Source organism: Hippoglossus stenolepis, chromosome 6 (assembly GCF_022539355.2).
Source record: "Hippoglossus stenolepis isolate QCI-W04-F060 chromosome 6, HSTE1.2, whole genome shotgun sequence".
Lineage (NCBI taxonomy): Eukaryota > Metazoa > Chordata > Actinopteri > Pleuronectiformes > Pleuronectidae > Hippoglossus > Hippoglossus stenolepis.
This window is the reverse complement of record NC_061488.1, coordinates 8,456,904-8,480,590: the sequence shown is the minus strand read 5'-3', so window position 1 is coordinate 8,480,590 and position 23,687 is coordinate 8,456,904. Positions and strand designations below refer to the sequence as shown.

At 41.9% G+C, this 23,687-nt stretch overlaps 2 protein-coding genes across 8 annotated transcripts in view; one reads left to right on the top strand and one right to left on the bottom strand.

The window, feature by feature from the left end:
* LOC118111307 (serine/threonine-protein kinase WNK2) overlaps positions 1–13,365 on the bottom strand; it is a 41,104-nt gene extending 27,739 nt beyond the window's left edge. For all 7 annotated transcript variants that reach the window (XM_035159748.2, XM_035159754.2, XM_035159756.2 and 4 more), the window contains exons 1-2: positions 12,811–13,365; positions 11,686–12,485 (exon numbers count right to left, since the gene is read on the bottom strand). In XM_035159748.2, coding sequence (XP_035015639.2) covers positions 11,686–12,309 — 624 coding nt within the window. In that variant the 5' untranslated portion in view covers positions 12,310–12,485; positions 12,811–13,365. The remainder of the gene's footprint in view (positions 1–11,685; positions 12,486–12,810) is intronic.
* A 1,774-nt stretch (positions 13,366–15,139) lies between these two features.
* LOC118111265 (ninjurin-1-like) lies at positions 15,140–23,479 on the top strand. Its single transcript, XM_035159701.2, has 3 exons — positions 15,140–15,207; positions 20,040–20,277; positions 23,243–23,479. Exons 1-3 carry the CDS (start codon positions 15,166–15,168, stop codon positions 23,383–23,385), a joined length of 423 nt encoding a protein of 140 aa, XP_035015592.2. The 5' UTR covers positions 15,140–15,165; the 3' UTR covers positions 23,386–23,479.
* Positions 23,480–23,687: the final 208 nt, after the last annotated feature.

Sequence of the window (23,687 nt, the reverse complement as noted above, 5' to 3'; positions counted from 1 at the left end):
ACTTATTTGCCTGTCAAAGTCATAGAGAGAGTAGAGTAAACACATGCCGTGCAATACAAATATGTAAAAACAACGAGAGCCCTTCATGTGAAATCAGTTCTGGAGGATCCTGCTATTCAACACACACAAGTACTGAGCTAACAGTAAAAAGATCTGTAAGCGTGTCAAAAGATTTAACAGTGATTGGAAATTTCTGCCATGAACAGAGGCATAAAAACAAAAACAAGTTGTCGAGCTCAAACGACATCCCTAAAACTACTGGTGTGTAGTGCAGGTATAATTGTGTGTTGACAGGTGAGTCAAAACTTTCAAAAGGATGCAGCAACATCTTCTTTCCGTGAGTGCACCTTGTATTTCATAAAATAAATATAGTGTTTCAAATATGGAGGCTATAGCAGGATTACTGTTTACAACTGATTATCCAGTAATGCAATCAAATGGCTCCTAGTTGGGAGATAGCTGTCGAGGCACTTTCTATTAAATTTGTTTATCATAATAAAACTCTAGGGGTTTGCAGAAGCCAAATGTCTGAAAAACTTAATTTTGAACATATGAATCTGAGCTGATACTTATGATCTTCTGGAAAAAAAGTGAAGCAAAAACTAAATTAAACAATATTTTGTACTAATGTGCCCTCATGAGCAGTTGTAATGTTCCCCCTTTTCCAACAAATATGGAAAATGTTTTTGTGTTCTCTGGTGCCACAGTTTATAAATGGTCAATTACCAGGCCTCACACAAAAAAATGTGGGGGACTGGATCATTATTTTCAACCTCTGAAAACATTCACTCTTGGTGTATAAGCTAGTGTTGCTAGTTCCCAAAGTAGAAAGTCTAGTTGTTGTTGTGTGGTAGTTGAACACTCACACTTGCTATTTTGAGTTTGCAGCTGTGTTAACATTGATAAGGATGCCACATTTGAGTGTCATGACAAAAGTTTCAAAATTTGAGACGCAGCAAAAGATAAAGGGCTTATCTGATCTAGCAAGAAATCTTAGGATCATGATGGTTTTTGTACTTTGGCTCAAATCAATCTATAAAAGTTACCCTCTTAAGCCATTTTCAGACATGAACTGGGATTGTCACAACACAGCAGGAGATTATTTGAGTCAGCTGGTTTCTACCACAGGAAAATCTCCATAGCGTTCCAGTGAGTGGTGGCGTTTGAGTAGAGAATTCAGGAGGTAGGACTTAATGTATAAATTACCCTGCAGAGATCACAAGTTTTTATTTACAGCACATCAACACTGATGTATAGGCCCTATTCACCAAAAGCTCTCGAATCTTGTTGCCTTTCCAAGTTGACATCTTCTTCAGCATCTCCTATGTCTATGACACCTCTTTTTCATCCTGAGATTTGTGTTCTTTATGTTGTAGTTTTGCGTGCGTCACGTTTTAGAAAGGTCCCACATGCCCACTCACTCACTGTATTTTTACTAGAGCTTTTACTAGTCAATAAACCCTCTGAATAATTTCAGTAGATTATGCAGAGTGCAGGGCATGTCAGAAAGAAGCATTAGTGGTAACGATAAAAAAGAAGGTGGAAGACAGACACCATCCAGTGAGTGAGGTACAAAAATCATTGAACCATTGAGATCCATAGCCAGGGAACTAAATACATTAGGAATGTAACAGGTTTCAGCATTAGCCCTAATTATAGGAGCTAAATTACACTTGTGTTAGTCTTTCTCTACAGAATTGGGTTCCTAATCACAATTTCTTCTTTCCCTAATTATCTCAGCCTCATCCTGATCCTTCCTTTTCAAGGAGCAGATTGGCAACATTTGGATTTATTAACATTAGTGTGACAGGGATTTATATTCAAACAACTTTTACTATAAAACCTAGACAGCTAAACCCAACTCAAGTAAGTACTTACAACATTTGGCTAAGGAGATTAAGAAAGAAAATATTTCACCTCAGGATGTACTTGGAAAAAAACTAAACAACTAAAACTACACTAATCATAATCAGGGTTGGTAAAGCTGGCCACACACACCCCACAGAGCAGAGGTTTTAGTAAAGCTTTTTTAACACTGCAATGATGCTTAGGTACAGTGATAATTAGAATGATAAGATTACTTTATTAATCTATGCAGGCCACAGTGCTACAGAACATCATCGCTACAGCTGCATCTTATTTAGACATTTCAGCAAGGAGGAGGTTTTAAACTCTGGTTGCCATGTTGAAGAAGGTATGCTAATTTCCTTGGCCACCGTGCCACCCTCTGCACCCATCCTGTATAACAGATGAATATTGCAGTGCTTCTGCTGCTGTAACAGAAGCTGGTGCAGGGCACGCCGTGAGCCAGCAGTCTGCCCTCAGCAGAACTGTGTCCCATCAGTCAAGACTGCAGGAAGCTTTGGCCAGCATCTGTACCTGGGTACTCTGTTAACTCTGTTTCTGTCATACATCCACTCTTAACACACGAGCTGTGCTTCCAGGCACATTGGCACTCATGGAGGTGCCAGAACGGACATTGGTGAATATGTGAATCTATGTACCGATCCGATAACACATCTTGAAAGTGTATCTGTTTCATCACTTCTTCTCTGTCACTCCGAATAAGCAGTTGCACTTTACGGTCACTGGCAAGTAATGTTTTTAGAGTGGAGAAGAGGAAGCGTTCTTAAAGTGTAGCGTAGGCCAAAGCTAGCTAGAATGTTAGGCATTTGCCAATATTTCGGACTGGGAAGTCCCACAAGTACAACACCACCATGTACCATGTGCTAGACTTGTGATTTGAGGAGTGGCACAGGAGTTGCCAGTTACAACACAAGCAATCTCATAAAGCATCTGAAGAGCCATCGCACATAAGCACACAGGGAGTTCACCAAGACAAAGAGAAAAACAGTACGAAATACAGCAGCAAACTTTGGAAACCACCTTCAAATGCTGCGGTCAATTCAACTAAGACAGCGCCTAAGCAAGAGAGATAACGAACAAACTTGTCAGGTTATTGCTCTGTATTCATAGATATATTTATTTGGGTTCATTTTCAGTTACGACACTCAAACTAGATGATAATATAAATTCTATGGCATTCACTCTGTGTATTTGTTAGTTAAAAAGGTACAACCTGGACAAGGCCATACAACAGTGACAGATAAAATCTTACTTCCATACAGGGTTGGTAGAATACAGTTGTAAAAATATGTAATCTTTAAATGCAGGAATTTGATCAGTAAGTCGAGGTAACTGAAATGGAAAAATTGTATCGTAACATCTCTAAATGCATCACCCAGCCTTGTCAAGGAAGAGTCTAAAAGACAAACAAGATGACAAGCCACTGATATATTGTGATAGTAGGAAAGTCATTAAGTTAAAATCAGCCTATGACCAAGACTTTGTTGTCTGGGTGGGAGTAAGCCAAGAAAAACAAATAAGAGATTAAAGAGACAATATGTGGAGGAGATGTATGACAGACACTACCACACCACAACACCCTTTACTTATAAAGGGGTCAAAATCAAAGCATTATGTCACTGCTGCACTTCTGACTGAAATGAACTTAAGTGGCCCATAGTGAAAGGCACTTGTGTTTGTTGCCAGTCTATGAGTGTGTCTGACGGATTGTGACCAGGAGTTAGCCAATGTGGATTAGTACAAACAAACCTCTTATAAACCTCTTTCCTGTCACAGACTAAATGCGTTGGCTGACAAACAGCTCTTTGACACACGGACAAAGACACAAAAATTGCTGATTACACACTTGACTCCTCAAAAGCCTAAAGCTGGTTATGTAATTACAATGGCAACTACCGACTGATCACATCTTTAATTTTGCCTGATCTATCCTGATAAAGTTTAAAGAATCACATGCTTATTTGTAAATAAATATCTGGCAAAATTACATTCCATCTTTTCTATTTGTTTTACTAGTCTGCACTGCAGCTAAGCAGCTCTCTCCTCCTGCGAACAGAAAGGCAAACTCATCTAATGGCAATGTTAACATGCTAACCTTAATTTAAATAGGTTATAAGATTGTGTCAGCACTCCTGAAGAGAAGTATCACAGAGATCAGTGTTAATAGATTAATTTGATGGTCAAATGTCTATTGATATTGATGATGAATGTTAATAGCATGTATTCTATGTTGTGAAACTCTACAGTCAGTATTTCACTGTTATTGTTCTTTTTCATTTATAATCAACAAGGCTTCAAAGTGGACAAGAAGCAGCTGGAACCAGTGTGACCAGCAGAATCTGAGGCACAACAGCTGGTGGTTATTTCTTTAATACAAACACTCAACATCCAGGCTTCATGGTAACACACAGATATTCAGACACATTGTAAAAATCACACCAGCTACAAATAGCTGTGGTGCTATGATACCCTGGGTGGCAATTTCACCCATCTGTTCTGAACCATTTTGCTCAATGCCCATGTAAATGACTACAGCCTAATGACGCCAGCTTGTACTGGTGCAAGCCAGAAAACCAGGGTAAGTAAGGTGAGCGGTTGGTCTGGCACGTGTGACCCTTTCCCAGGATCACAGATTATGAGCTGAGACGAGGCAGAGAGAAGAGTGGTGAGCTGGGTAGAGATGTACTGAGTTGAAATGGGTGGCCTTGCCAGTCCCTCCCCTCCCCTGATCATTTTATCAGCTGCTGCAGTGTGGGGGCACAGAGCCAGAGGGACAGACTGTATTCAGCATCATTTTCTGACCCAGACTAAACAACACACAGGCAAAACACAGACATGGAGTTGTTGAAAGCAGCCTTGTTTCTTAATTTATGTGGAGCCTTTACCGAAACCGATCATGGTCATCAATAATAAAACAAATTCAAGAATGCTGCATTTGATTCATCACTGCCATCTTTTTACGGCAATGGTACTTCAAAGAAACTTAACCGTAAAATCCATACGAACATGATGTCATAAATTTGTCAGGTATCATGGAAGTCAGGACAACTTATGCAGAAGGATCAAGAGAAAGAGTAGTGGTGTTACATACAATTGGTTCCCTGTTAAATGGCGACAAAAGTAATGTGTATGCTCCATTGGGCACTTGCTTTGCACATACAAGCTATAAACCCATCTGTCACATATCCACAAAATAGCCAGACTAGCAATACAATTAACCTTTTTCTTCATTATTTTTCCATTAAAGACCTCTTAATGCAAGTCAATCCACTGCAAAATCACTACTCTCCAGCATGGCACTTAGTAGAGTGCATTCCGCGGCACCCTTAAATTCAGCCGCACCAAATTGCACACGGTTACCAATATCAGATCCATAAATGATTCCCCGGGAAATCTGTGATGTTTTTTTGTTTTTTTTTAAATGCTACTGCAGTGTTAAAGAAAGGAAAAACTTCCCTGATCCATTCGGAATCCTTCTACCAAGATTCGTGAATCTTAAATTCAGCTGCACCAAATTGCACACGGTTACCAATATCAGATCCATAAATGATTCCCCGGGAAATCTGTGATGTTTTTTTTGTTTTTTTTAAATGCTACTGCAGTGTTAAAGAAAGGAAAAACTTCCCTGATCCATTCGGAATCCTTCTACCAAGATTCGTGAAAACCAGTTCAGTAGTTTCTGCGTAATCCAGCTAACAACTGAACAAACTAACCAACTGACAAGCTGCAAACAAAACCTCCTTGGTGGAAGTAATAACAGCCTCCAAAATGCCCACAATGTTGCATCAGCTGCTCCCTGATGCTGAATGAATGATGAATACAGTGAGCTTCAAAGAGTTAGGATTTATTGAGGGGCTACTCAGGATTCCTAACTTTAAGGTATTTGTAGTAAACAATTAATTAGGTCACACCTTTGCCTCATAATAAGCCAGGGAAACATTTTGCAAGCACATAAACAATGAAAATCCCTAGAGGGATAAAGGATATTCAAAATATACAGATATGGCAGCTACACAAACCTCACTGTTTCAACAATGATATTACTGAAGCTTAACAGAAGAAACTATACAAACTATTCAAAGCACTGCCCAGCAGTTGTTGCATGTAAGGAGCTTTAGGTTTGAAATCAGCTGTCAAAATGTTAGTAACCATTGCAGAGATTAAAAACTAAGTGCTACAGTATGGCCATTTGTTCTTCATTCATTGTTACGTAAATAGCTTAGTGATGCAGAGGTCAGGTAGAGTGTGTTGTCTGAAAAGTAACCCTTGTCATCATACCACAGAGCCTAAGCAGGAGGCTTTAACAGGATACAGAAGTGTTCCAGATTCGTTCATAATAAATAACCTCCTTAAATTCCAAAAGGGATTACAGGGTCTAATGAGCTGTTGTGACACTTCCTATTGCTGGGGGAAGGACGAGGGAGGTCAAAGGCCATTTAGCTAAAATCTTAATCAGTTCAAGGTTAGACTGCAGGAGTGGAGGTGTGATGTAGGTGTGCTCTGGTGGCTCCTAGCTAAATACTGCTATGCTCAAGGAAAAAGTTGGGGCACATATTGCTAAATTTCACACATTGACCACCTCTTAACGGTTAGCAGTATGTGTCAGCTTTAATAAAACCCTGATATCCACGTTTATGTTTTTAAATCAAAATGAAGCAGTACACATTGACACAAAAGGCCAGATGATTGAATCACCATTTCAGACAAAACAAGTGGAAAAATCCTAAATTCACTATGACATTTTATGGACTAAACACAATCAATCACGTTAGTTGCATACCTGCTGCCAAGGAGAAAAGTCCCAACTATGAAAAACGCGTGCCAAATGCAGCCAAAAGTGCAGTGGAAAAGAGGAACAGCAGATCCTTACCAAAACCCACCGAAACATAGCATCCACCACTGATTTTCCAAATAATGGTATTAATCCATATATTAGCGTCAGCATTTAGAGAAATTAGTGCGTTCACCCAGGTGTCATGTAAAAACACGTTTCTACTGCAAAGTCATTTCACCTGAGTGGGAATGTCGATTGTTACCATTCACATTGTACACAAAAGCCAGATGTTAGTGGATGAATTGACCACGCAAGCATTACAAGCATTCTCAATACTGTAAATTCTCTGATAAATCTTTCATACTCCTTTCATAACAAGCTAAATCTTGAGCTTTTCCCCGCTTGCTAACAGTTATTCTTGAGCCACTTTAACTACAAGTTCCACATGCGTGTTTTCTAAATGGCCTTTTGCTAAACATTAATGCATATACACTCTGGCCACACATAAGGCAATCTAATTTGATCCAGTATACCAGCTCAGTCACACATTAGTATATAACATACTTAATAGTGCGATTGTAGTTAGTGGTGGTGTTTTAATGGACTGCATTATATTGACATGTGCATCTCATATTCTTACCCTCTCATGTTGTAAATGGGATGGGCAAACAATAAAGATACCTCTCAATGTAATGCACTGCAGCTCAGCTCTACTGCAAACTACAAATTAAATGATAAACAGTTACATCATCAGACTTCATGGCTTTGCTGATGTATTTGATCATGTTAGGTTTTACATGTGTGCCTAATAAATGACCCACAAACCATAAATCAGCTCAGGGTGAAAAGTAAACTGAATTTATTTCCCAATAACTTTTTAAAGACTGAATTAAAACTATGGTAAGCTCCATTTTACCAGAGGAGATTTCTGACATTGTTTCATTCAGCCCATTTTTCCAATTAGTCTTATTACTCATCTGATCACTTGTCTTTTTTTAAATAGCAACATTTTCTGACTGTGCTTTTTTTTTTTTTTTTAAACAACTCTGGCTGATGACTGTCTCCTATGAATTGGGTGTACATTTCCTTAATCAGCCTCTAAACAACAAGCCTGTTGGACGTATTCCACAGACCACACTGCTGTGGCTCTAACAGGCTTATCCTTCATCCCTCTGGGTCCTCAGTTGGCTGAGTGACACAGGAGCTGAAGCATGCCTGAAGATGGGACCCGCTGATAAGGCACTGTTATATACAGCCACTGGCTCTGGCCTTGCTTCCCTGGGCCTCCTAGAGGCAAATGGGCTGTAACCAATGGCCCACTTGGGCTTCTCCAACATTTTCTTTTTTCCATCTGAGCAGTCAAAAGTGGTTTGTTGTTGTTGTGTGATGAGTTGCCCTTTACATGTTAATCCAAAGAGACAGCCACAAGCTCAATTGAATCTACTGTTACAGAAAAATCCAATGTTTAGAGCCAAGACATTAAAGTAGTGATTTATTATGTAATTTGTTAGGTTTGCTTGGTTCAGGAGTGCCCACTTCTCCAGCAAACACCCAGAGACAGGCAGCTTCATATCAAGGCCCGGGTATAATTGTCAGCTCTGCAATCACAAACTAAGAACCAGATTTAATCTACAGAACAACACAATCTCTGCCAAATACCACAGAGAAGTCTGCACAAAACCAGAAGTAAATTCTGTATCTGTGGCCGTGCACACAGAATTCAACACTGAGATAAACATCTATACACAAAGCCACAACTGGCAGAAACAGGAAGTTTCCAAAGTTTAAAAAATAAATTCCACAATGGCATTGACCGAATGAGACAAGGCCAACAGAAACACGAGTTGTGTTTCTTCTTGACAATGACAAACTCACAACAGGCATCTTTGTCTCAGATTAACATCCCTTGCCTGAGCCAGGGCCATCTGTGTTATGCTAGCAGCCTGGCAGGGCTGTGGGGGAGATGGGTATAGGAGGAAAGGGGCAGTGTTATGAGACAGCAAGGGCAGGGGAGAAGGAGGAATAAACATGGAACCAGATTAAAATTTCTAGGCAAGAAAGGCATGTGACCACTTGAAGCAGGGAAAACAGTGGAAAATCACAGTCATATCTCTTTTGACCCACGTAATACAAAGCTCATCTGTCTTCTCCAATTTTCTAACCACACTTTACTGAGCGATGCACGGCTGTCATTAACATACATGCAACACTGAAGAGTAAACACGCATAATAAAAATAACGTCATTTATTTTAATTAAGTTTAAATGAACTCACACATCAGTGTTTCTGCAAACTCATTTAGAGACTTTAGCTCAGACAGCTTTTCTGTGAAAGAAAAGTCCTGGAATTCACTTGAACTTTATTGCGAGCTTCACTACGCAGGGGGTTACTAATTCCTGGTTGACTCACCAACAAATCTGTACTTGTGTCCAATTTCCTGTAGCCATTTTAATACTAACTGATTTATTGTATCTTACTGTACTCAATTTGTTTTTTTCTCACTATTTCAGTTTACTTTATATTTTGTTGCAAATTAAAATCTGCTGAAAACACTATGATACTTACATTTGGATATCTGTTACCATCTGAGCACCCATGGGTATGTTGCTCTTAAGACGAGGTGCGGTCAGGTGCACTGTTGATGCATGGCTATCTTGATTGAGTGGAAAGTTATTGCGCAATCAACCAACTAAAGACTAAGTCTAAATTCAGTGGCACAGAACATCACTGTTACTCTCTTACTACCTAGCAAATATATTCTGATAAAAATCCACCAAGGGGATTTGCTACTCTGATTTGTTTATTGCATATTATGCCCAAAATACACCAATTATTAATTAAACAACCAAGTACAACTTGTTGAACCATTCAACGGGTGCAGCAACATTTATCCACCATTCGACGAGGAAAGGTTTAATTGGACAAGCTCTAAATGTGATTAGTTGAAACAGAGCCCCCCCGTGTCTGACCTAAATCTGCACAACCCTAATGACAGTTTGAATGAATACTCCTCTTCATTAACTAGTTAAATAGTTTATATTTATAGAGGCAGGATTAATCAACATGAGATCATGGTTCTTATCATTTTAAAGATTGTCCACCTCAGTGACTCAATCACACAGAGTCTCAACCAGTGGTTCTGATCTGCTCAGTAAGCTGATGACCCAAGATGAGCTCTAATGTAACAAATTGATCAGCTCAGCACAACGTATTGTAGAAGTAGACCATCAGGTCAAAGCTTCAAAACTTTGCATTAGAGAGCACCTAGATGAGAAACATGGCTATGAGGAAGACCCATTTCTATAGAGATCAACAGGGATTAGTGATTGACCACTAGAAGGAGTTTCAATGTGTCACTGGGGAAAATAAAATGCAGTAAATTGTTTCCGGTTCCACGTCTGAATTGCAGCTCAGTGTTGTCAGGTTGAGGCGGGAGATGTGGGATTGCTCACTGCTACAATCAGTCTGAATGACATCATCATCCAAATGAAGTCATGGTGTGTCCCTCAGCGCTACTGTAGCTCTACTCTTGTCTATCCAATGGCATGTTATCTTTTCAGTTCCTCCTCAGCGATATGAGTCACTGCATTGTTATACTAAACAGGTCTGGTTCTTCTCCGTGCATCAAGGACTCTGCATTATTTGGTCTCTCAGGTTACTGACGCAGCACGTTTTCAAGATCCTAAACAAAGTATTCACCGAGGCCACAAGACCGCCACACGCTTCCCAGCAGGCTACAACGCACTTCAGCTGCTTCCTGTCTGCCTACCTCCTGTTGCACAGAGGGAGGGATGCAAGGGAGCAGCTCTTAACATGCACACACATTTGCTGGGACAGAGCACACTCCCCCTCTGCACTGTCTCCTCCAATAACTGTAATCAGACTCATCGTATTATCAGCTGGCGAGAAGACTCTACAGGAAAATGATGGTTGAACGTAAAATGAATCTTTAACCATTTTAATCTGAATGGTGAAAGAATAACAAATCGCAGTAAAGGTATTCTTTCTTTAAAAGGGGGCCAGTCATGCTTACTGTAGTCCCCCTTAAGCCTCCTGGGAGAGAGAGGGAGAGGGGGAGAGAAAGATAATCCCTGTTGCAGTCTCCAAAGGACGGAAATAATTAGTTAATACCTTTGCACAGTCTACGCTGGTGATTTTCTTCCGTCTGTGTAATGCAAGACAAGATAGACTCTCCTCGTGTATTTGCAAAACTGCTGATCACTATACTTCAGGGGAGGTGTGCACCTCTACGTCAGCAGCCATTGCTTGTCAATCACTTTTCCTGTGTAAACCCATTTAAAATTTAGTGGTAACCCATTTGCAACTTAGCGGACTCCCCCCCCACGAGAGCATGGCTGATTGACAGCTCCCTGAAGACATCACCATTATACTGTCATGATGTGTGAACCTTCACCGACAGAGTACTGAGCGAGGGGGCTTCCTGTGAGAGTAAAGCAATCCTCGCAGAATAAAAATCACTGATGACTGAAAAACAACTTCCGAGTATTTTTTGTTGAGAAAAAAAAATGTGAAGATGGTTGTTACTTCCGCCGAGGAGGTTATGTTTGCGTTTCATTTTTAGTGAGGATTATGCAAAAACCACTGGACGGATGAAATGAAATGAAAGGGTACGGTATGGGCAGGAAAGAACCCTTTGAATTTTGCATTTTTCAACAATTTCGTTTTTTCCCCTCACAGAATAATTCATGGCTCTTCATAAAGGAAAAAACATTTTTTTATGAGTGTGGAAAATTTGGTGCAGAGGCAAATAAAAATCCAGATCTAGTGAATTCAAATGTGGCTTCACAAGGGGACTGTTGGGCCTTGGCACGGTACACAAGTGCCCTTCTACCTTTAAATATTTGAATAAGTCTCAGACAAAATGTCACTGTTTAAAAGTGTCTCCCATTATACGTAAAAGAATAAGGAAAAAATAACCTTTTCAAAACTACATGAGACTGCTGCATTTGCTTTGTTTACGCTCAACTGGAACTGTGCTTGGGTGTCCCAGAGGGATAGACTGTAAATCAGCTGTGGTACTTTACCTGCAGCTCACACCAGGCAACCTCCACCGAGGTCTCTGTATCCAGGCCCTTGTAGACAGTCTTGAAGGACCCTCTCCCCAGTTCAATGTCAAATTTGAGGAACCTTCCTCCTGGAGATGTGGAGACTGCCTTCATCTCCGCCTCCTCCTCAGTCTCCTCACTGGAGGCCTTGATAGCGGATTTAGCACCGTTGCTGCAAGTAACACTCAACACATCTCCAGCTTTCTCCTTCTCCTCATCAGCACCGGCGCTCTCCGTTGCATCGTCTTTCGGGCTACCTTGGCTCTCGGCGCTGGACGCCTCCTGTATCCCGCAGGTAGTCCCCCGAGTCCCGTCCACTATTGTTCGCAGGTCTATATTCAGGATATTACTCCTGTTGTCACATTCGGGTGCCTCGAAGGTCTGCTCGTCCATGTCCGAGAACCACAGATTTCTCCTGATGAATCTCTGATGCACATTCCTCTGGTAGCTGGAGGAGGAAGGGTACGAGCTGGGGTCACTGCCACCTCTCACCACCGGGTTGATATTCCCATCGCTCATGTCCAATTCACACTGAGAGGTGGACACAGATGGATATTTCAGTTCTGGGTGGGCCTCGGAGTTTGAATTAGACTCCAGCTCCATCGTGATTTGAAGGTTTGGTTCACTTTGGTTTCCAGGTCATCCGTGCCATGGCTTGGCTTCCCAGCATGAAGACTCAAGAGGTGGATACCTGCGGCGCCCACTCGGTGACGCAGTTCTCAGGTGGAGGCCCCTAACCACACCGGGAGGGATGGGGAGATTCCATCCGATGTGAAGAGCTGGGAGAGGAAAACTGACAGTTAGAGAAACCAACACATCACCTGTTAATCCAAGATGGTGCTGAAGCTAACTGGGGTTAAAAGGAGGGGTGTCCGCCATTAAGGAGTTAAAGTTAGTTGGTGGGAGTAAAAGCAGGTGAATGTTGAGACAACACCACGAGTTGAATTGTTGAGACAGAGAAACTAGCAAAACACAAGTTAACGTTAAGTTCACGGTGGGAAAACTTCACTCTGCTTGATTTTACAATTGAAATGAATCATTCTTCAAACGCTCGAGCAGCAGTTATATATCGATGAGACGGGGGGGGGAGAGGGGGGTTCTCACCTGGGGCGGGGAAGGCTCGGCTAAAGTCCCCGCTAGCGAAAACACGTTAAACCCGCCGGGTCCGGTGCTCAGAGTACCGCACGCTAACGTTAGCAAGCGTCCACGACAAAAGGCGGACTTTAAAAACGCCCTATCTGCGTATTATCCTCACGTTACCAGCCGGTGGACCGCGAACAAACCCCCCGCTTCAAGTCGCCGCTCTAACTGAGAAGAACCCGCCGCATAGGGACGATTTAAAAACAAAATGACGACCACGTTTTCATGTATTCATCCCCTTCCCCCGAGTGCTCGCATCCCGGTGTTGCCGGGGTGTCTCCGCTCTTCCCTCCCCGTCGCGGCTGCCGCTGTTTCTGCGGAGGGTGTAGTTAAAGAGCCGGGCCGCCGAGAGGGGAGCACCCCGCGGATTCCTCCTCCTCCGCCGTCGTCGCTCCCTCGGAGATGAATTGAGTTACGTGTGCGGCTGTCTTCGCCTGTCACCGTGTGTCTCTCTCTGCCTCCGTTAGGGTAAAGCACCGGTGAGAGCCGCGCTAATGTGTCCACCATTCAGCCCCGATCGGCTCCACGCCCCTGGTAACGACCGGGGGATCATCCAATCACACAGCTCCGAGAGGCTGCGCGCACACACGCACACACACACACACACACACACTCACACAAAAACACACACACACATGCTTGATCTAAGGGGCGTGAATCAGATTTTACAGATGATTTGTCATTTATTATGTAACCATCCGTAGTCTTTGTTGGTCTTTTCTTGTAGAACATGTGTCAGTGTGTGTGTGGTGTGTGTTACTTTATCTTTGTGAGGACCATTTTAAGCATAGACCTACATTTTGACCGGTCCCCACTTTATCAGTGGGCTGTTTGAGGGTTAAGACTTGTGTGTGTGTGTTGGTCTGAGGCCCAGGTATTGCTCATGCTTTTGGGACCAAAATCTGTTTACACGGTCACATTATGGTGAGTCGTCTTCTGTATGGAGTCAAGAAGTTTATGGTGGAGATGTGTTCAAATGTTAGCTTAAATGGCTTAAGTACTACGTCTTTCATAGTACTGCAATACAAGCCTGTAGCCAGTCAGATTTGCCTTTAGCCTCAGCGTACCCTCAAGTTCGTCCTGTATCGTTGATTCCAAGGCCAAAACACTTGATGACACTAAGGTGCACATCTGAAGTTATGTCCCTCACATCCGCTGGTGTCCGCTAACACCTGCTAACATCTAAATGGTAGTTGGAAACTTAAATTTTGCAGAAGACCTTCAAACATACAAGGGATATTCACCATCTTGTCCTATATTCTAAAATAGTTTTAGGTTTGGATTAAGGTTAAGTTAAAGTGAGGGTTAGGGTTAGGGTTTGGCAAGTAGTAACCACAGTTAAGGTTAGAGTAGAAAATCAATGTAAGTTGACACAGGGTTGTGTGTTTGTGTGTGTGCGTGCGTGAGTTGCCCAGGTATTACTCTGGGGACCAAAATCTGTTTACACAGTCACATTGTGGGGAGTGATCTTCCTTTGGGAGCAAAAAATCCCTGCTGTGTAAATCATGACATTTTGTGGTGAAGGCATATCGTCACCTTCCTAAAATAATGGCCTAAGTAATTTCTTTACAAACATTTTTTTTTTTTGCCTAAATCATCTCCTCATGATGCTGGCCACCTCTGGTAAAATCGCCTACATCCGACAGTTTTTGTCTAATTTTCTCCATATTACATGATCTAATTAAGAAAGATTTGAATACCGTATTGTAATCTAACCGCTAGAAATTATGTGTATAACTAAAAAATTACAAAGGATCCTCTTTACAACAGCTTGTGCACCCCTAGGGGTGCATGCACACCACTTTGGGAATCCCTGATGTAGCTTAATACAAGTGACCACGAGGCAATGAATGTTTTTCAGAATGATCACACATTTGTGACTGTACACCTCAAAGGGTTGAAATGTTTTTCCTTTTTGGTAGGAGATGCACTTGACAATTCTGACACCAATCAGGCCTCATCCACTCAAAATGACAAGGAGGCAGGTAGGTAGGTTAAGGTTAGCGTAAGGGTTAGGAGTTATGCAAGTAGTAACATGGTTAAGGTTAGAGTAAGGCTCTAGAAAATCAATATAATGTAGTGACACTGTGTGTGTGCGTGTGTGTGCCCCACATGCACAACACAATATCTTAGAAAGAATCATAATCATAGTTGTCATTGCACCATAATACAACAAATGCATCTGCTACATATGTTAAGTAGGCTCTGTAGCTGCAGGTCTTCTCTTCCCCATCAACATGATCCACTCTGCAGATCAGTTACCCAGAGCTGCAGCCTGCAGGAGAGAGGTGAGGTGCAGTATCGTGCACATATAGGAAAATGATGAACAGCAGCAGCAGGAGCAGGAGAAGTGGGACTGAGGTAAGATATCTAAGACCTTTTTTACTTCAATAAGGAAAAGTAAATACTGAATTGAGCCACGCTTGTCCGTGTGCAAGACGGAATTTGGTATGTTCAGTTGTGGGGTGCTCAACTTACAGCTGCAAGAAACCAAAGACACATTAGCAGGGAAGCTGGGATCCAATATTTCTCAGGTTTCTCTTTCTTGCGTTCTTACAAGTGATTGTTAATTGGAGTCGAAAAATAGTGTGGAAACATGACCCAAAAAGAGCCAAACAAGTGCATGGACATGAAAGCAAAGAGCATTTGGTTAATATAGTTGAATTTAATACATCAGGAAAGCTGCATTGCTGTATTTTAATGTAAGGCGATTCAACTTTAAATGCAAAACAGAAAGTTTGCTGAATGCTGAAAATATTGCATGTAAACACAGAATCAAGTAAATACAGGAAAACATTCAAACAGACACCTCATGTCTGGTGCAGGCATGCTGGGTCAGATGGCAGCAGTCTGGTTCAGATGAGGCTTGAAGCACTGTTGGCACCTGAGTGACCTTATAAATAATGTATAACCTCCTTTGTTTCCATTTCACTGGCCAAAATACACACACAAAACACATGCACACACAAATACATACACGCACACTGAGTTTACTTTTACATAATGTCATCCCACTGCGTGCCACAACGAGGCTGTACCAGGACACTGCCTGTTTATTGTGTTATTTTATGTGGCGAATGAAGTTGCCATTTGACAAGTAATTGCAATGTATGTTAGTTCGGCGCTGTATCCGGTTTTACAGGGCAAGGAAATAGACTTCAATGTGTCGCCTACATAGTCACTGTCCATTTAATTTCAGATGGATGCGTGTGTGTTTGGGGAAGAGGGGAGGAGAGAGAGAGAGAGAGAGAGAGAGAGAGAGAGAGAGAGAGAGAGAGAGAGAGAGAGAGAGAGAGAGAGAGAGAGAGAGAGAGAGAGAGAGAGAAGGGAGAGGGGAGGAGAGGGAGAGAGGGAGGGAGAGAGAGAGAGGCCCTGGCTGCCAGATATTTCCCTGTGACCGTCAGAGCTCAGGCAGCAGATGCAGAATGTAATACCCTTACGCTCGATAAAATGAGCAATTGGTCTCATTTGCAATGTGTCTCCCATCAGTGTGAGTCAATAACAGTGGAATCAATCCACAGTTGTTGTTCTGCGAGGTGCAGATCTTATATGCAGACTTTCCACTGGCTTTTAATATCGGCGCCTGTGTTACACTGAAATCTAAGAACAATCAGATTTTGTGTCGGATTTCAGCGCAGCACTATAGCACATTCTTGAACTTAACCTTTTTCCCCTTTTTTTTTGTGTCGCTGCTCACTTGTTTTTTTCCGAGTGCCATAACAGGATAGAGTATGATCTGAAACAGCCATGTTTGCTTTGCACTGTGTAAGGCTGTAAAGCTAAAGGCCCTACAGAGAATCACGGAAATTAGATTTACAGTTGGGTCGATCCTCATCTGGAGGAGAGCCAGAGTTTGAGGTGAGAGAGAGGAGAAGGCTGCTGATAGGACATGATGGATGGAAATCAAGGAAGTGCTGATGTATAAGAAGAAGAAAAAAAGCATACACTCATACAGTTACAGATGTGAGTTCATTTGCCTTTGAATCTGCTGCTGAACAGTAGTCAATTAACTAAATAATACATGCAGAGTCTCACCATTAAGTGGTGTCTTGTATTGTTGCTGCAAAGAGCTCTCTACAGGTCAGATACAGAGCTTAGCCTTTCAAAGCAGCAGTCTCAGTAGCTGACATGCAGGTATGTAGCTTAACGGCATCAGTTAGTGTGACGATGTGGGAAAAGGGGAGAAGTTTAGGATTAGGTGTGCGAGTTGAACGAGTTCATTTCTTTGGCTTGGAAGTCGGCCAGAACTTTGAGTTGGTCTTTGATTAGAAAATGAAAATCAGTTTTTATGGTTCAGTTAAGTTCACGGTTTGCGTTCAATCTCTGGATATTTGGGGCGTTACAGCCTTTCCAGTTGCACTGCAGCTCTGTCTTGCACAGACATAAAGGTAGCTGTTTATGATGGGGACGTAGTTTTATCCACTCATGAGAGAAATGGAAGCGGGAGGCGGTGGGTGTTAAGGATCAGTCTTTCATTTGTTTTTAAAGCATAGCATTAATTGGCACCAGTTTAAATCTCTGACCCGCTTTGACTGATCTCTCTGTGATTTAACTGCAGACCCCTGCACTTAAAAATACAGATCAGGTGAATTTAAATGTGGTTTCCTAAGGGGGCTGTTGGGCCTTGGTGGAGGTATACACTCCACTGAGTGCCCTTCTAGTTGTTACAATAATAATATTGACCGTATCCTAGGGTCAATTTTCCAGGAATTATTTATTATCTAGCATTTAAAAATATACATTATTAATTTATGAAATCTTTATCTGTCAGTAGCTGGTCAATTTTCCAGTTTAAATATATTATTTGACTGATTTGATTCCTTTCTAACTCTCTTTCTCATTTTCTCTGAATTGTAATATTAGTGCATAGAAAGCAGAATATGTGAGATATTATTGCTGTGACGCATAACTGAGAGTTAATTCAAATTCAAACAACTTTTCTCTCTCAGCCCTCCCTCCTCTCCTCCTCCTCACCCCCCTCCTCCCCCGTTCTCTCTCCTCTGTGTGTCCCCAGAGTCTGTTTCAGACAAGGAATGCGGTGTGAATAATTCATCTCAAAAATAAGCAATGAAATCCAGGACCAGCAGAGAGCGATTGCCTCAATGAAGACCTTTCATTTTAGATTCCGCAAAAATAACAATAGATCCAGTGTGTAGAATGTTTTTTTTTCACACCATGTAACAGTGTTTCATACCACAGCTGATATGTTTCTATTATCTTTCCTCTGCTGTGAGTTATTGTCCTATGTCATCACCCATATGATATGAGTAGACAGCAGGATTAATCCTGACAAAAAGCTTGGACTCTGTATCTCAGCCTGGTGTGTACACAGGACAAGAATCATATATACAGTGCGTGAAAAAAGTTCATGATGTTTGTTGGGTGAAATTTGGAGCTAATTCATGTGCTGTGCTTCTAGACGTCCTGACTGCACGTTTCCAACCTGCGATCTCACAACAAGCATTATCTCACTGTGGTCTGTTGACTCTGGGATAAAGGGCTTTCTTTGAAAAAGCTTGTGTTGGAGAGCAGAATGGCTGACCCTGACACGTCATGACAGTGTGCCATTTGTGGCGTTTGGCACAAATCATAGTCACAAGGGCACCGCGCTACTCTACGTGGCTTTTTTCCCATGGAATGTGACGAAACATGTTCAGAGGATCCGCTTAATATGAGTCGTAATGTGCCATAGGGCATCGTGGCTCTGAGAGTAGAGGATTGACAGACATATTAAAAGTATTCTGCGTGTCGTCAGGATGTCTCTGCAGTGTTCACATGAAGCTAAGCCAAATTATAAAATCTAAACTAATATGTCAGTTGCTGGATGAAGGATTTGGATGTAACCACACGTGCTAAAAAGCAATTGCTTATCAAAAGAATTAAACACGTCTTGTCCAGTGGTTATCACAGGAGTGAGAAAAAATCTCATCAAAAATAATTACTGCACAGTGCAAGTTCTTCAGCCACAGGGATGGTACAGCTTGTACTTCCCTGTCATACATCAACTTAACTCTGCCAGCTGATAGTTGAGAATCGGCTGAAGACTTTGTAATTCAGCTGTAGCCTACCCTGTAGCAAATTAGAGGGTGCAGCTCTTCTTGTCTCTCTTCTAGTCTCCATCCCCTGAGTAGAGCAAAGACAGTTCCCACCAGCTCTGTGGTTAGGTTTTCTTCTGACAAACTACACTTTCAGCAGCTGCAGGGCTGTGTTGTGAGAAAAAAACGAGGAGGCTGTAGAGTCGAGGAAAAGACTGTGAGCGCTGCTGATTATTTCATGTTTGCAGAGGGTGAATAGTATTTTGGCCTTGATGTGACAGAAGCTGCAGTGAGGTAGCAAGGTCCAAGTGGATGTTTGTGCATCATCAGTGCTTCATTTCAAAAGAGAAAATAAAGTTAATTCTTTATTAATAAACACACCATTTATCCTTTTTTTTAAATCCTTTCAGTTATCACCTGTTATGTCATAGAGAGGATGCAGCCTAAATCATTCTCCTCTATTTGAAGTCCCTGCTTCATAGTTTATGTAATATAATAATATACATGCATCCATCCATTAGCTATACTATTTATCTTTGGAGGGTCGCAGGGGGGCTGATACACATATCATGTGATATGGTCCATGTCGTGAGCTGCTCGATATGTAGTAAGTACAGTTTTAGTGAATTTCGTTTCAGAAAGCAGGATTAATGAGTCAACAGTTTGTCAGTGCGGTGAGGGTGATATATGAGCGGGAAACAGTAAATAGTAAAAGTGCAGCTCCCAGCGACACATGCTCAGAGCAGTGATTTGATGCGGCAAAGAACAAGACAAACTGCAGATGTGATGGTTTCAAATCATAGCTCTTGGAAAGTCTGCTCCTGCTGACTTGGTCATGTTCACCACCGTTTAATGGGTCTGTTACCAGTGTGTCTGAATGTCTCTGCTGTACTAATGGCTCTGATTTCAAAGGTCACTCGTCTGTAATGGCTGTTCGCTGTGCTAATTAGGTAAGAACGATAACCAGATCCTCGCCATCACTGCACAGGAAGCACAAAATGTAATGCTGGTGTCATCAACATGCTTCCTTGGTGCTCTACTGGGAGAAATCAGAGCAGAGAGAATGCCTCTTTGTTTATTTCGAGGCATTCTTCTTGCAGGCGTTATCTCAAAGCCATAAACATTATCTCCATGTCAATTACTTTCTTCTTTCCCCAGGCCTCCCATGCAGATGCTTGGCCCGGCGGCCCAGCCCCACTCAACTTGAACCACTATGCTAATAAGAAGAGTGCAGCTGAGAGCATGCTGGATGTGGCTCTGCTGATGGCAAATGCCTCCCAGCTGAAGGCTGTGCTGGAGCAGGGGCCGCATCTTTCCTTCTTCACCCCCATCGTCACCCTAATCAGCATCTCCCTCTGTCTGCAGGTCACAGTCGGGGTCCTGCTTATCTTCATAGGTGAGAAATTACGCAGAGGCCGAGCCCTTTTGTCAGACCAGAGTTAATCTTTGTTGTCGGCGGCTTCACTTCACATCTCTCAACATTCACCTGCTTTTCGTGTTTCATCATCTGACCTGCAGCAAGATTGAAGCCCACCACATATAACCTTTTGCCCCATACGGTGCATCCCCCTCGCCAATGTCAAGTCCATAAATCCTCCTTAACAAACAACCCATTACCAGCAGGTAACCATGGAAACCAGGCCTGACACCAGGTCAGAGTTCATATGTGTTTACAGCTGCTGGGAGTCAAGGGAAGGGGAGGTGATTATGTTTTCTCTCTCTCTGTTGTGGAGTGAGGAAACGTGTCAATAGTGTTTTGGAGTAAATGGAAACTGACAAAAAGAGATCACACATCCAGAGATGCAACTTGAGGAAGTCTGCATTAACAGCCACAACTGCAGTTTGGAAAAACAGGTCCATTCAGATGGAAAGATGTTAGTGCAGTTCATTTTGTCTATTGGACAGCAGGTCAGTGAACTTTAACCAAGCCACACTGACTCATCTCAGCTCCAGCTGGAGGAGCAAATAAAAGAACTAGATTGGCAGTAAATGGGTTGTTTTTATATAACTCTTTTCTAGTCTTGATGACCACATAAAGCACTTTACAGTACGTTAGCCATTCACCCATTCACACACATATTCATACAGTGCATCTATATGCAGCAATACAATTTTTTTATGAGGGGCAATTCGGGGTTCAGCATCTTGCCCAAGGACACTTCGGCATGCAGATGGGGAAGACAGGGAACATACCACTGACCTTCTGGTTGAAGGACAACCGCTCTACCACTCAGCCACAGCTGCCCAGTAGAGAGCATAGCTCTGCCAAGGCCCAACAAATTCAGTGAAGCGGCACCAAATTTAACACATTCATAGATATCAGTTTTTTTCCCTCACAATCCATCTTTAATTCCCTGGGGAATTGATGAAAATGTAAAAAAGAACACCCTGTATCTCCCAATGTTAAAGAAAGTGAAAAAGTAATTCCTGGATTCTGCCTCTAATCCGATAAGATAATGAATGTCATGATATGGGGCTATACAAATAAAGTTGAATTGAAATTGAATTGAATTGAATTGAATCTGGATCTGCAACAAAATGTCATGGGTTCTTCCTTGGGTCAGGCCCCACCCCTCCCCACCTCTCCCACCCTGTGAACTAACAATCAAACAAACAAACGAAACATAACTTCTTGGCGGAGTTAATAATGTCAGTATCCTCTCCACCACCCTGTGTATCTCTTTCATTTATATCCCAAAATAACAGTTATGTTGGAACACATACATATGAGTTCATGGTTTAGCCTCACATTGGATTAAAGGTCTCTTTTCATATATTTCTGTTTACAGGCAAATTAGTTTTTGAAAAGAATAACTTTTATTATTGTAATCATTCGTAACTCTAATTCTAATTCCCCTGTGTTTTCAAGGCTCACATGTCAGAGAGAAGGCTGGTCAGCATGTGAAAGTCATCACACATTTATGAACGCCTGCCCCCTTTGACCCCCACCTCCATTCACCAAATCCTCTGACTCCACTGCCCCATCCTCCATGAACACCCCCTCCCAGAATATCACATATCTCATTCTTATTGCTCCTTCCATTTCTATTCCTTCATTTTCTTTGATTGGTCTGTACCCTCTCTGCTTCCCCTCCTCGTTCTGTCCCCCTCCTCTCTACCAGTGGATCCCGCTCTATCTAATGGAACCAGTGGTGCGTGATGTGAGTGGCCTACATACCACCCCCATAACCCCCCCGCCAAACCCACCCCAGCCCACCCCAGCCAGGACACACACACACACACCCAGGCGGGGTCTTTACACTGTTTAACCTTTACACTGTTTAACACACACACACACACACACACACACACACACACACACACACACACACACACACACACACACACACACACACAAACCTTAAAATGTCATGATCTACATTAAATCATTATTTAAAGACCCATCCCTGTGATGATAAAGATGAAAACTTTAATATATACATGTAACAATCAATAATCACAACATGGAATAGTCGTGTGTTTGTCATTGTGTTTGATTAAATTGTTAAATAGCACAAATGATATGAATCAGGAAACACAAGCTTCCCTTAATCAGTTTCTCTCTTCCCTGTATTGTTCCTACTGTGTTTTTTGAATCAGCAATATTTGGAGTCGTAATAGAAAGTAAAGACTCTGTATATGTTAATGGAAACATGCAACTAATACAAAACAACCAACAGACTTTATACCACAAATACACACAATAGTCAAATTATTTGTGCATTTAAAATCTCAAAAATAATTTGAGTTGTGTATTTCTTACATTATCATATCAACTTATTTCTTATATTAGGATATTTTGTATTTTTGGAATTATTTTCCTGCCTCAAACTACCCATGAGGTATTTTGAAATGAACTGAAAATGTTGACATATCTTTTGTCATCTTCTTTGTGATGGATTATAATTAAATGTTAGTGTTTGGTAAATGTTCCCAAAATGGACATGTAATTGTTCAAATCTAAAATTGTATTATACAGATAACACTTGATAACAATAATGTTTAGGTTGCCAGGTTGTGGAAAATCCTCCTTCAGTAGCATCAGGGAGACTCTTCCATCGACTCATCTGTCGCTCCAACATCCAGCTGATCAGCGAAACACTGACGCATATTCCTCTTTTATCCTCGTGTGCTTTTGTCAAAATGAACATTTGATACCCTGCATTTTTGTGGAATCACTCGAGCACAGGAGAACTCCCTGAACCCAGAATTAAGTATATATGGATTTATGGTTTACAGTAAATCTGCGTGTCATAATGAGTTGGCTTGAGTCCCAGAAGGAAGTCGATTGGTGATGTTTTATTAGAGTGTGTGTTTGTGTGTGTGTGTTGCTGAAGTTGGTCTCCTGGCTCTGTCCGCAGTTCAATGGAATCTGAATGATGAACGAAAGCATTGGAGGCTGGACACGATGGAAAACGTGGCCACGAGCCTGGTTTTTATCATCGTGGTGGTCAACATCTTCATCGCCGCCTTCGGAGTCAACCGGCCGAAAAGCAAAGACTGACCCAAGGACTCGCACAAAGGTATTATGTCTCTTTTTGCTCATCATAGAGGTTCCTTATTTTCACCCTCTGTCTCTGCTCCCATCTCTCTATTCAAACAGGATTTTTCTCTCTTGCCTTACTGTGCAGTTTTTCCCTATAGACATCCGTGTAGTCAGCATGTTTTTGGACTTCTCTTCGCCTGACCTGACCCCTGCAATCCCCCTACCTGACCTACAAACACACTGACCTCTCCAGGCACGCAGCGAAATTTCCACCAGAAAACAAACTAAAACGAAACATCTGACCGCTTTTCTTTTACTAG